The sequence below is a fragment of the Aspergillus puulaauensis genome, chromosome 7 (genome assembly GCF_016861865.1).
Source record: "Aspergillus puulaauensis MK2 DNA, chromosome 7, nearly complete sequence".
In the NCBI taxonomy this organism is placed as follows: domain Eukaryota; kingdom Fungi; phylum Ascomycota; class Eurotiomycetes; order Eurotiales; family Aspergillaceae; genus Aspergillus; species Aspergillus puulaauensis.
The window spans coordinates 3,146,046-3,158,878 of record NC_054863.1 but is presented as its reverse complement, the minus strand read 5'-3'; the positions used below and the strand labels follow the sequence as shown (position 1 = coordinate 3,158,878).

The 12,833-nt window shown below is 50.8% G+C and overlaps 7 protein-coding genes across 7 annotated transcripts; 3 read left to right on the top strand and 4 right to left on the bottom strand.

The window, feature by feature from the left end:
• Positions 1 to 934: 934 nt before the first annotated feature.
• APUU_71214A (glycerophosphodiester phosphodiesterase) lies at positions 935 to 2,078 on the top strand (the record flags this gene model as incomplete). The annotated part of the gene is made up of 4 exons (XM_041696173.1): positions 935 to 974; positions 1,038 to 1,207; positions 1,253 to 1,432; positions 1,482 to 2,078. The coding sequence occupies 4 exons, from the start codon at positions 935 to 937 to the stop codon at positions 2,076 to 2,078; spliced, it is 987 nt and encodes a 328-aa protein (XP_041561830.1).
• Positions 2,079 to 2,320: 242 nt separating this feature from the next.
• Positions 2,321 to 3,055, bottom strand: APUU_71213S (lysoplasmalogenase; the record flags this gene model as incomplete). The annotated part of the gene is made up of 1 exon (XM_041696172.1): positions 2,321 to 3,055. The coding sequence occupies one exon, from the start codon at positions 3,053 to 3,055 to the stop codon at positions 2,321 to 2,323; it is 735 nt and encodes a 244-aa protein (XP_041561829.1).
• A 184-nt stretch (positions 3,056 to 3,239) lies between these two features.
• Positions 3,240 to 4,948, bottom strand: APUU_71212S (uncharacterized protein; the record flags this gene model as incomplete). The annotated part of the gene is made up of 5 exons (XM_041696171.1): positions 3,240 to 3,704; positions 3,757 to 3,900; positions 3,955 to 4,326; positions 4,378 to 4,856; positions 4,915 to 4,948. 5 exons carry the CDS (start codon positions 4,946 to 4,948, stop codon positions 3,240 to 3,242), a joined length of 1,494 nt encoding a protein of 497 aa, XP_041561828.1.
• A 651-nt stretch (positions 4,949 to 5,599) lies between these two features.
• Positions 5,600 to 7,109, top strand: APUU_71211A (nucleic acid/nucleotide deaminase domain-containing protein; the record flags this gene model as incomplete). The annotated part of the gene is made up of 2 exons (XM_041696170.1): positions 5,600 to 6,113; positions 6,172 to 7,109. The coding sequence occupies 2 exons, from the start codon at positions 5,600 to 5,602 to the stop codon at positions 7,107 to 7,109; spliced, it is 1,452 nt and encodes a 483-aa protein (XP_041561827.1).
• A 655-nt stretch (positions 7,110 to 7,764) lies between these two features.
• Positions 7,765 to 8,058, bottom strand: APUU_71210S (uncharacterized protein; the record flags this gene model as incomplete). The annotated part of the gene is made up of 1 exon (XM_041696169.1): positions 7,765 to 8,058. One exon carries the CDS (start codon positions 8,056 to 8,058, stop codon positions 7,765 to 7,767), a length of 294 nt encoding a protein of 97 aa, XP_041561826.1.
• Positions 8,059 to 8,775: 717 nt separating this feature from the next.
• APUU_71209S (putative cellobiose dehydrogenase) lies at positions 8,776 to 10,473 on the bottom strand (the record flags this gene model as incomplete). The annotated part of the gene is made up of 2 exons (XM_041696167.1): positions 8,776 to 8,880; positions 8,938 to 10,473. The coding sequence occupies 2 exons, from the start codon at positions 10,471 to 10,473 to the stop codon at positions 8,776 to 8,778; spliced, it is 1,641 nt and encodes a 546-aa protein (XP_041561825.1).
• Positions 10,474 to 11,882: 1,409 nt separating this feature from the next.
• On the top strand, positions 11,883 to 12,401 carry APUU_71208A (uncharacterized protein; the record flags this gene model as incomplete). Its single annotated transcript, XM_041696166.1, has 1 exon — positions 11,883 to 12,401. The coding sequence occupies one exon, from the start codon at positions 11,883 to 11,885 to the stop codon at positions 12,399 to 12,401; it is 519 nt and encodes a 172-aa protein (XP_041561824.1).
• Positions 12,402 to 12,833: the final 432 nt, after the last annotated feature.

Here is a 12,833-nt window from a genome sequence, read left to right as displayed (position 1 = left end):
ATACTATCCATGCTATTAATACATCCTCTTATCTCTCAGATAGCCTACTCATGTGGTTGCGGAGTTCTGGTTGAGATTAAAGTCCCTTTAATCAATTATATAGGGTTTGAGGAGGTAGATTATAAATTAATACAGCTTGACGAGTATTCGAGATTTTTTGATTTTTTAAATTATTAATAACGTATTGAAGTCTGCCCTCTTACTTAATCAATTCTTGCTTCGTTTTACGCGCTTTTCGTGGCATGGTGGCTAGTTGAAGTTGGTGGATAATTGACGCGTTTGATTTTTTGGAGTTGCACGAACCGACCGGGATGCACGAACCGACCGGGAATTACGTTAGATGCAGTCTATTAGTCACCTATGTCATGCGTAGCTACTCACGCCGTACTGCAAAGCAACTTGCCATGATAGGTGCACAGATTTGCCTATCTTCCGGAGTTTGTCATGATTATTCTGTACCTGCTGTAGTAAAATTCCTTGCTAGCACATCAAATATTATGCTTTTGTGCTGTTTAGAACAAAAAAGTAACACGTAGATGGTGGTTGTCGCTCAGTCAAAATATATATATCGGCACATCTTGCCAGGGGCTACAGCGAGCAGTGGAACGGCTCCAGCCTCAAAGAAGTATACGTAAAACATCCTATAACCGCAATAAGAAGTCCAACATTAGAATACCTTATGGTCTTCAGCTATTCTTGAAAACCGGAGCGGCGGAGTTAAGCCCCGATCAGTGGCTGTGGCCATGGCTATGCTGTGGCTGACCCTGGTGCCTAGCCACGTTACGGCGTTAAGTCCGGATCGCGCGGAGTTCGGGACGGAATTGAGTACCTGAGTGGGGCCTGAGGCAGCCAGGCACGCGATCAGCGCAGGTTTAAAGAAAGAGCGCTTCGTCACTCACTGGCCAACTCTCCACCTTCATAACACTCACTCACCATGGGCGACATCGATATCCAGTCGTCCTCCAACTCTGCTCGTCGGTTGTCCCTTGAATCTGCCTGTAGGAAGCGTCGTTCTTCCTCTGGCTGACTTGCTCCAGTGCATTCCCACCAAAAGAGACGCCTGCCCCAGATCATCTCGCATCGGGGCTACAAGGGCCAATTCCCCGAAAACACTCTCATCGCTGTCGATGGCGCAGTGCGCGCAGGTACTCATGCTCTTGAGCTTGACTTTCACCTCTCGCGCGATGGAGTCGTAGTCTTGTCCCATGTAAGGAGCGCGCTCCATTTGACAGAAGAGAACTGATCTGATCAGGACCCCACCTTGAAACGCTGCTATGGCGTTGACAAAAAAGTCGGTGACTGTGATTGGGAATATTTGAGTACCCTACGTACAACACAAGAACCGCATACACCCATGCCCCGCCTGCTCGACATTCTGGAGTACCTTCGGGAGCCAGGGCGCGAGGAGCTCTGGGCGTTGTTTGACATCAAGGTAAGATCCGTGCACTGTTACAACAGCCCAGAGTTAACCCACTCGCCAGATGACGAATGATCCGGAGACCATCATGCGACGCATCGCCGAGACAATCGAGTCGGTCCCCATGCCCGCCGGTAGGCCAGAGTGGCACCAGCGCATCGTCCTAGGCTGCTGGTCAGCGCGCTATCTCCCCCTCCGGGACCAATATCTCCCTAAGTATGCGATCGCCTTGATTGCAGCGCATCTGGACTATGCGCGTGAGTTTTTGGAGGTACCCCAGTTCTCATTCAACGTGAACCAGCAAGTCGTAATGGGCCCGCTCGGTCGCGGATTCCTAGACCAGGTGCGCGACGCAGGTCGTCCGGTGTACCTTTGGACGGTGAACGCGCCGAACCTGATGCGGTGGGGTATTCGAAACAAAGTCGATGGCATAATCACGGACGAGCCGGCCTTGTTCAAGCGTGTATGCGAGGAGTGGGAGAAGGAGCAGGGAGAGAGCGCCGCAGCTCCGCCACTGTCCAAGCTGGATGACCTCAGTCTGGGCGACCGCGCCAAGATTATGATATTTACTGTTCTGGTGGTGCTGTCTGGCTGGTACTTTCGACGAAAGTATCTCCCCTCGATCGAGCGCGTGCAGTTTGAGCAGCGCAGCTCGAAATAGGAGGATGGACTAAGGCTGTTTAGTATTTTATCGTGAAGTATACCATATCTTAGAGCTGAATATATTTAGATGGTAAGGATTACGCCGACAAACAATAATCGCTCTGCGGTAGAGAGCTGAAATGAAATACCAGTTTTTATTTACACCGTATACTCCAACACAATGAAGATGCTCGAGTAGTCCAATATTGGAGCTATTGGCAACTGAGATGCGACAGAATAATGTAGGTCAATGACAGTAGTCTACAGCGTCGCTGTCCAAGCAATAACCACCTGCCCCCAAAAGTAAAGGCCATATCCAAGCGCAATTCTAAACCATCCACGCTGCTGGGGAGGAGTCTGCCCAAACGCATTCTTCGCAACAAACACGTCGCTAACAACAAACATCGCAGCACCGACCGCGTGGAGCGGGACCCCATCGCTCGCCAGGCCGGTCGAAACGGCAGTGGCGAACATTGAGCTGATGATGGCAGCATATATGAGAACCAATGGCTTCATATCAGACGGAATAGACAAGTCCAGCACGTTCTGTACGGCGGAGCTTTCACGAGGTGGGTATATCACCCCCAGCCATTTTGCGAGCAGCATAGTTGCAATGAAGACAGTAAGAAGAACAGGAACCGAGCTGTCCTGTGGTAGCTGAGCAAAGGCTATGATGTATGCAATATGAGCAGCTGCAAAGGCAACGACACCGAGCTGGAACGAGACCGTGACGTCTTGCTGAGTAGGGCTGTCGAAGTCCTTCCGAGACGGCAGCAGGAACCAGTCACCCACAAGAGAAGACAGCAGCCCGATCACGATTGCAATGCGATAGCTGGTCCATTCTGTCGCCGGTGCGAGGAATGGGCCAAGGAGGAAAGCGAGGGACGAGAGTAGTTTGAATGTCACAGTGCCGGCGTGGCTGCGAGATCGGTGTTCGGAGAGAACCAGGCATGGCAGGGAAAACACCAGCAGGAGGACAGCTGTTGATTGATCCATGCTGGAGAAGTGATGTTTGTTGAAGACGAGAAAAAAGTACTTGAATGGATTAGGATTAAATGGAATAATGGAATAAATGGAGACCTTGGCATTACAAAATACCGAGGTATGTGGGTGCTTTCATCTGATACAACAATCAATAACGAGTGTGTTGCTTTATCTGATAGAAACTTATAAAAATCATTCAAGACGATATAACACTTCTGCCACCGTCTTCAGTCAGCCGGTTTCTGACCTTGATGACCATGTATCCATCGCCCAGTGTATGCACCTGTTCCGACGCAGCCCCAACGATTGCACTGGGCGAAAACAACAGGGCCTCGCCCACTCGAAGATGGACAATTTGACGAAACAGCGACGAGTTCCTGGATGCGCCTAAGTATTCTGCTTCATCCTCGTTGTTTGCCTGTAGTCCTTCACGAGATTTTACCTCCACCCCAGCTGCCGCCACATGCCTCTTTAGCGCGCGTAACCATGCTGGCGATGTAAATCGATGCACGATGGTGACCGTACACAGACCAAGAAGATCGCTCGAAATCGTCGGCTCTTGAGTGGAGATTAGGATACGAGCACCGAGGTGGCGCTGCAGCCTGACGGTCGAGAGGAGAGTATCTGTAAAGGTCCGAGCCTCGACCGAGTCTTTCATGTACTGTGGAGTCCATCAGCAGTAATAAACAAGAGGAGATTGAATAGATACGAACCTTATGTGCTTCATCCAGGGCCACTACTCTGCCGATTTCGGTGTCCTGCTCCATGAATATTCCAAAGCAAACGTTGAAAAGCGAGCAGGCTGTATCCGGGGAAATGCAGGGGCAGGAGAGGTCGACGATTGTCAACTGCGAAGGCTGGATTTATCAATTAGCACTGGGTTGATGTTTTCGAACTTGTTGGCCTCTTACCTTGGGTGTCCAGCTGGAGCCTGTACTGTTGGAGACGGCCATTTTCTTTTTCTGTGACTTGGGCAAGACTGCCTGCTGAGGCGGCATGAAGCTCTCTAAAGTGTCCAATCGCTGCTTCAAAGGCTCGAGCTGGCCTGGAAGGAGATCGGCATTGAGGACCCTCCGCTTGAACTCTCCGTAGTCAAATTGCGATCCTGTTCTCTGCTGCGAAATGCGCATCTCTCTTAGAATCCGCTGAACAGTATGCACATATAGAGGCGCCGGACCATGGCCCTGGCCAACTGCCATGAGGTCAAACATGCGCTTGGTGTTTAAATTGGCCTGGTCTATTAGCAAGGGCTTCACAGGGATGTTGAACCTAGCGTAGGTTTTCTAAATTGTATGTTAGAATAAGCGACGTTTGTATGTGTGGTTCCACTTTACCTTGATTGTTGCCAGATTAGTTGGCGCACAGAGTACTCGGACATTTACGCTAGAGTGCGATGCAAGGAAGGCAGCCTCACAGGGTGAGCCGCCACTGTCGCTGATAAAAGTATCATAGTGAAAAACAACACCTGTCATGGGTCTGTGGAGCTCGCCTGCTATCGAGGGAATCAGACATCCTTCCAGGATACAGGATAAGGTATGACTTTTCCCCGAGCCCTGAGAGCCGCAGATGAAGGTACTCGATGGTGCAGCCACATTGAAAAAGAGTCGAGGGTCCTGTTCCAGAAAAGCCTCTTCTGGGTACGGAGAAGTGGTTGTAACTTTCTTGACACCTCCCAGGAGGCTGTATTGCAATGGCCCTGCTCTGGATTGGTTGAGAGCAGAGGCCGTAAATACAGGACCTAGAGAGGACTCTTCGTTCTGGCTACTCGAGCTGTCAAGGCTCAGCAAGCTCAAGTGATATGCCAGGGTATGGTCTATATACCTGGTCAGCATCCAACAGCAACAGCAAAAGGAGTGTGATTGAGCACCGACCACTATGGAGCTGTTCGGCCGAAGACACAGTCATTTTGAAAATGGATCTTATCAAGGTGGTTGAATGATTCTAATTGTGATTTTTGTTATTGATTTCCACTCTGCATTCCCGTGTTTAAGTAGTGTCGCCTCCATTGTATGGAGGGATGGCGAAGGACAGAGATGTGGCGCAAGGCGCTCCGAGTCAAAACACTACAGTCATTTCGAAGTCGGCCTCCAGCATTGTACATGCGCATGAAGACGGCGGACTCGCGCAGCTCTGGGGAGCTATCGGCAGAAAATTTGATTAAACGGTCATCAAAGCGCCCAAAAATACGAAAATACGCCCCTGGTAAGATATGATTGGCACCGCGCACTCTACGATGGCAGTGTCCTGCACAAATGCGTTTTATGTGGTCGGCCTCTTGCATGGCTCTTGCATGGCTCCCGCATAACTGTTGGGACTTTTGCATGGGCGGCCTCTTGCAGTGACGGCCTCTCGCATGAATACCCTACTACTCTGCCAATTGTCCACAGCGAGACCACCGCCCTACATGAGACCTGCAGAAAGAGTCATGTTTCTGAAATGAGTCAACCTGATAGGGAAATCGATTCTCAGTCCGAGGGATGGGTTTAAATTCCTCCGGTTTCCTCTACATGGCTACCTGCCAGAAAGCCAGACAATTAAGATTTCAATCGAGAAAATATGACAGCAAATAAGCATCTCGAGCTTGTACCCACGGCTACTTTACGCCCCAGGCTCAATCCATATGATAGGCTTCTCGCCCGCTTTTACGAGCCACTATTCCTTCTGAAAGCATTGGGTCAGACTCGCGGCGAACACACGTCCCAACCCCCTAGCCGCGATGCTGGCCAGGCCATCAGGCGAAGGTTCCTCTTGAACCTTTGTTCCATATGCGACTTCAAGAAAGGAGGAGGTTCTTGCACTGCAATCGCCCTAGAAGACAGCCCCGCCTGCTACCGGTTCTGGATAGCCTCAAACAAAGAGAATGAAAAGATAGTCGGGTTTGTCAAGAAAGTGCTCAGCATTATGCGTGACACAGAAGCTCTTCCCAGCTCTAGTCTGGCCCACGCCAAAGCCCAGTTTATTCTATACTGCGCGGACTTCGCAGCCGCCCGTATAGAGGACGAACGCAAGTGTCTCCGAAGAGAGGCGCAGAGAAGCGTTTCAATGCTCCTGAAGCAGAGCTCGGAAACAGGTATGACCATTTTCGCACCGAGTGAACTTTTGGAAACAAGTATCTAACAGATTCCAAGCCCAGAACTTGCTCAGATGGTTGGAGCAGGTGATTGACCACAGAGATAATATTCCGCTGTGTGCCTTTGCATACAGGAACCGCCATTCGCTGTATATGAACGAGCTTGAAAGCTGGGCCAGCTACGAAAATAGAAGCCTGGGCTATGAAGCCAGACGTTCATCGTTTGAATTGGTTCGACATTACATGGGGAGGCTTGCCCACCACGTACGGGCACCAAAAGCCCTCATCGAAGATGCGAGCCAGTTGGGCCACTTATTGGAAGCGTACGACGTCCGCGCAATGAGCCATCCTCATCCTGTGCCTCCGCCAGTGTGTGACTCGCATACAAACCTTCACGGGATCGTCAAGCGCATGTTCCCGCGAGACGATCCTGAAAAGGCGATTATTGAAGACGGCCTGATCTACATGAACAAGACCTCTGGAATATTCAACACCTTCATATCCCAGTACCAGAGCCCAGGCCTACAGGTTCACGCAGAGGTGCAGCTACTGGAACACTTTTATAAGAAGCGACTTTCTTTCGTGGGCCACGACCGATTTATCGCCTGCAGTAAGCCGGCGTGTTTGTGTTGCGAATTGTACTTCAAACACCATCCAGCCCGCATGGTTGTGCCTTCATCGCACTGTAAGATCTGGACGAGCTGGAGTCCTCCATATGTGCCACAATTCACGAAAGATGACCCTGAATCCAGGCTGCAGAAGAAGCTGTTAAGCGACGTAACGCAAGACCTTCGCGAACAAATTATTCGCCAGGTTTTGGAACGCTCACGATCGAGCCGCTGGCACCCAGACTCTAGAACAGGAATCACAGAGACATACCCTGCTGATGCTTTTGGCATCCATCAGGCACAAGACGATGAACCCGACAAAGATACCGAAGGAGAGCTGGACCTCAGCCTCGATCCAGACGATGGTGGCGTTCTAATATATGTTTAGCTTCTTAGTGCTTGGATTGAACAATTGAATGAGAGTCCGTCTAGTAATATGGACGGTATTGCTTCTACTCCATGGGCAACAGCCAGAATAATGTAACGGGATAGCAATCTTGTTATCATTAACTATCTTCCCAACAACCCCCCATGCTGTTTCTTGTAGTGACGATAAAAGTTATATTTTCGAGTAAACGGCTTTCCACATATCTGGCAAGATACCTGGCCTTGCACCTTCCAATGCCGCCTAGCCCATGCGCTATGGGCAGTCTCGAAATGCCGGCGCATGTCCCGCTGGTCAATGGTAGTGCATGGGCACATATGACACCTGACAGGCTTTTCGTGCCGTTTTAAATGTTTTCTGGATGTTATTAGATAGCTGTATCAAGCCCTGGGGGGGATATTCACCGAAGAAGCGACTTGTGCTGAAACCCCTTATGATTGCAGTTTTCACGTGGACAGTAATATAACCCATCTGGTGAAGCACCAATGGCATCCAATGAAGGCATTTCGGCTTCTTCAAATCTCCAATGCGTATTGGTGATCACGTTCTGAGGTTCTGTACTGCGACGGGTGTTGGTAGCCTCTGTAATAGCCTCAGTAAAATCGTTGCCCCAGAGATCTTGAGCCAATTCAGTCGAAGAAGAATCCGGCATAGCACTCTATAGAGCGAACCAAATGTCGAAAAAGTTCCAATCGATGAGGGGTTCGTGATCTCGGGAGCCTTCCATGGCATGCTCCTCGAAGTCGGACAGTTGGGGCTCGGCTTCGAGTGTTGCAGGTGGCTGAGAGGTACCATCATCCTGGGCATTAGATAGTGATCCTGCGTAATCACATATTACTGCTGAATCGTGGCTGTCCGGAAAGGTAGTGTCGGGGATTGAATCATAGTTGATATCTGTTCCCAGCGACATCCAGTCCGCGGACTCGCTTTGACCAAGGAACCGTGGATCCATGGCTGGCAGACTGGTATGTAATGATGGACAGAAGACCGGGCTCTGCAAGAGAATATATGCTCTGGTGAATCTCCCTGCATTCCTTGTATGCCCCGCGATCGATGACGACAAGGAGAGAATGAAGCGGTCAGTATGATCCAATGAGTCTCGACTGCGCTGCCTGCCTACTCACCGCTAGTTGATGACGACCAAGCTCGCCATCTTGGCAATGCAGATGGATTTCTGTCGTGCATGGGGTGTATTCGCCGACAGTGGACCGAAGTCTTCGTCGCAGCGCGCCAATAAGCTCGAGGCTTCGTCCGATACGAACCAAGGTGGAGGTTTGGGGTTTCCCATTGTCAAAGTGACCTGCAAGAGTTGGGAATCAACTCGTATGGTCGTTTGAATATCACTAGTAGTGGCGGGCGTTACAATTAAGCCTTTCAGTCCATGCATAGAAGTGTCGCCGGCAGAAGAACGTACGTTCGGAACTACAATAAGACACATGAGAGATAATAGAAAGAAGTTAATTTGCACACGCCTTCTAGCAACCAGTACGGAAAGGCTAAGATATACTACAGAGAACGGAATAAATGAGAACACATCTATAACATGTTGGTAACGTCGAACCCGAGCAAAATGAATGTCGCATGAATAAGCAGCCTAACACCGTCGAATGGAAGGGCCTTCATCTTGGACGGGATATAGAAATTGGCTGGGAATGGCCACTGTGGCCAATTACTGGGCAAGAATGCGAGCGGCCGCAGCCTCTGCAATAACCATGATGGTGGTCTGGATGTTGCCGGTGGGAAGGTCGGGGTGGATGCTGCCGTCAACGACATACTTTAACTTATAGTTAGTAACTTGAATCAAAGGATAATGACGGTAGAGTGGACTTACCAGGTTGTCTGTTCCGTACACCTTGGTGTTGACGTCCACAACAGAGGTACCGTTCTTACGGCCGTCGTCGGTGCCCATCTTGGCACTCGTAGTGTAGTGATTACCAGTAGATGGAGATGCTAGAATCTTAGAGACGTTGCGGGAGGTCTGGAGCTCAAATCCAGAGTCTGGTGCGCCGAAGTCGTCGATCAGCGACTGGACGAACATGCGGGCAGCCAGGATATCATCGGCGGTCTGCATGTAGGGAGAAGTCTCAATAATAGTGTTCTGCTTCTCGTCCAGACCAAGTACACCAGAGGAAGTCAGGCCATGGGTCATATACGCCTTGATCTCAAGAACAGAGTCCTCGTCAGGAGCACAAGACCCCTGGAAGTAGCGGGTGTGGCCGTGGACCTCGTTCGAAGAGAAGAAGATCATTCGATGCTTGCCCTGGGTCAAAAGTCCATTACCCTTGCCGTAGAGGCTGATGTCCTTGGTGTTGGAACCGTTGACGATGCCGTCGTAGTCGGGGATGCCGAAGTCACCAGGAGTCTTGGTGGTGATGGTGAAGATGGGGTGGTCCTTCAAGCCAACACCGACAGGGAGATTGATCCAGTCCTGCTGGGGAGGAACGGCAATTCCACTCTTTTTAGCAGTTTCGATCTGCTTCTTGGGCCCAATACCAGAGTTGAAAAGGAGACGAGGGGTGGAGAGGGCTCCGGCAGCGAGAACAACACGGCCATTAGGGGCAAGCGACACGATCTCAGATGCGCCAGAGGGAGTCTCAACCTCAACACCAGTGACTTGGCTGCCAGAGCGCACGACACGGAGGACCTTGGTGTTTAGGCGCAGGGAGAAGTTGTTGCTCTTCTGGGCCAGAGGGAGATAAGTGCGCACCGGACCAGCACGGACCTGGTCCTGGATGTTCCATGATGGGTAGCTGTAGACCTGGTGCTTGTCGTGGGGATCACGGATCATGTCGACGGACCTCCAGCCCAGCTTGTGGAGGAACTTGGAGAGGACAGAGTAAAGGCCCTGGTCGTAGCGCTTCCCGTCGGCGGAGGGCAAGATGGTACCGGGGTTGCGCTCGTAGAGTCTGTCGGCTGCAGGCTCAACGTCCTTCCACTTCCAGCCCTCTGGCCAGTTCTTGTTGTCGTCAAAGTCGTGCTGAGAGGGGTGCACGAAGACCATGTAGTTCAGAGTGACACCGCCACCAAGCACACAGCCAGCCATGCCGGCAGTGTCGGAGCATATGTATTCATTCCACACATCCAGAGAGCCAACGTCGGCGGAAAGACCGGGGAGATCAATCGGAGTCAGGGTGCGGTTCCAGGGTAGAGTCTCGTTGGCACCGGTGGCCACAGTTGGGCCGACACCTCGTTCAAGGAGCAGCACATTCTTGCCGGCTTCGACGAATCGTTCGGCCGTGATGATCCCAGCAGGGCCGCCCCCGACAACGATATAGTCGTATCCGCCGTTCTTGAGTCCCGATGCCGAAGCAACAGCTCCAGCAGCAGCTAGAATGCCAGCCTGGCAGGCTACTTGAGAGAATCGCATCTTGAAAGTGTGCTGATTATTGTCAATGAAACACAAAGCAGATTCTGTCTCGGTCCTGGGCAGAGCGCGGCATTTTAATCTTTGCCCGGACTCGGCGGGTTAGAACCGAAGCCCCATTTTGTGTCATCCTGCCAGAGAAACATGCCGTTAATTTCTCCATGAGGCTAGGAAACTTGTTTGAAACTGAGTCGAGAGGAATCCGATCTGACCCAAGGACCGAAGTGGATCCGCAAAGGGCCGTTAATATTGCAATATAGCACAGTCAGCGATTAGGAAGCAATGGTAAGCTGGACCAGGGGACAAAAGAAGGCGCTCAATAACGGGCCCAGCCACTAGCCATGCTAGAATCAGCGTAGTCTGGCGGCCGTTGATCTTGATAAGGGCACAGTGGACACTGTTCAACGGGGTGACAGGCTGACAGCTGTCCCAGACTTGACAGACGACCCACTGCCATGCCGAAATAATGCCGGCTTGGGTGCAGTTTCATGCCGTGTCTCGCCTGAAGAACATTCCAGTGGTAGAGGGTGGGACAGTTCATTTAACCGCTACAGCTGCTACAACCGGGAGAGCGTTTAGCCATATTAACAGGGAATCGCGTATTCTAGAACTTCTAAACCTTCCATCCCAGTAAATAAACCACCACCTCTCCGTAACTAAACCTTCAACACCAAAGTCTGTTAGACCATATTCGATGCCGTAGTCTGGCGAAGGTGAAGGTCCTGATTCAAGAGGAAGTGCCCTTATTTCCTGGCTGCATCCATACGCGATATTGCATTTGACCTGTCGTAGCCAAGTCGATTACCTGGATCAACATGGGAAGACAAAGTATGCCAAATATAATGCAAAACGACGGTACCTTTTTGCCCTGCATTTCTCAAGGTTCGCTTGAACTCTACACGTAATAATGAAATGGAGGTGGCTTCGCTTATAACAGCAGCAGCGATCAAGTCCGAATTCATCTTGGAAATACTTTTCAAAGGGAGTTACTTGCAAAGCAGGGAATAAAGCGTCATGGACCTCCACGCCTTTGAGCGAAGAAGCAAATTATCCGCACTGGCCTCTATTGCTTCTGTTCCGGTCGGACTTTGATATCGCTGGCCTTGGACCAGAACCAGGACGGACAATTTGAACAATATCGTCCATGTCTTTACCAGCACAGCCTGTAAAATGCAGGTGCCAATTTGGCCTGTTGCACCAATTACACATTGTATCCGATGTGGTCGTCGCCTGGAATTTAAGTGGAGTATAAAAATGCCAGCCAGGGTTTCCACCTCATCAGGACGTCAATTGCCGGCCAAGCACCTTAGGAGAGTCTGGTTCATGGCATCATACCTATCAAACCTGGTAAAACAACATACTGCAGGACTAACCACCACATTGCCATAACACCATTGCACAGTTCCGTCAAAATGCCTGTCGTGCCCTCCCTCAAAGACTCGACATTCGATACCGACATTCGCGACCGCCACCTGCTCTACGACTACGACGCCCAAGACGCGCAGGGAAACCCGCAAAAGTGGCGATACGAACTGTGGTGCTACAACGAAGACCGCGTTGTCTACGCCATCCACGGAGGCCCAATGGCCGGTCGCAATAACTTCCAAGCAGCCACATACCAATGTATTCGCCCGGGAGAGTTATGGCAGGTGAACTGGCTTGAAGAGACCGGCACCATCTGCTCGCTTGTGTTTGACATTCCCAATAGCCGCGTTTCAACTCTCATCGCGTTTTCCAGGGGCCACTGGGACAACAATGAGCAAGCTCTTGGGGACAAGCGCAACGCTGCAGATATGGCCCGGTGGAGGGAGCTGGCCAACATCGGGTCGCAGGCAGACCGTGTCCTTCTAAGCGAGCAGGCAGATATAGTAGAAGATTTCAAAGGCGCTGGAAACTTGGAACCGATCCAGATGGAATGGCCTACTATGTGACCTGGTAAAGCAATTTTGCTGTATATATTGTTAGGACCAGCCAGCCCTACATTTCAATTCAGCTGGTGTATTTCCGAAGAATTCCTCGTCCATGTGGCCATCTGTACGTCAGGTCTTCCTATGCCTCATTTCAAATCGGTAATATCGCTCTAAATCCTGATAAACAATACTTATATAGGCCTAAATCACCGAATGCCTCATAAGCAGGCAGGTTATCGGCCATGCCACCATTAATTCCTTTCCAATAGACATATTGAGGCATCGTATGCACCTCATTTCAGGGCATCACTCGGCTATCTCAACCATATCCCATGCCATCCGTCTGTTAGACTGTCACGCATTCCTGCAAAAAAGCAATATGTGGCGCAGTCTGTGCTCGCGTAGATCTCCTCGTTGGGGGCGCCTTTGCGAGCAGCGTGGGCCCGGCTGACA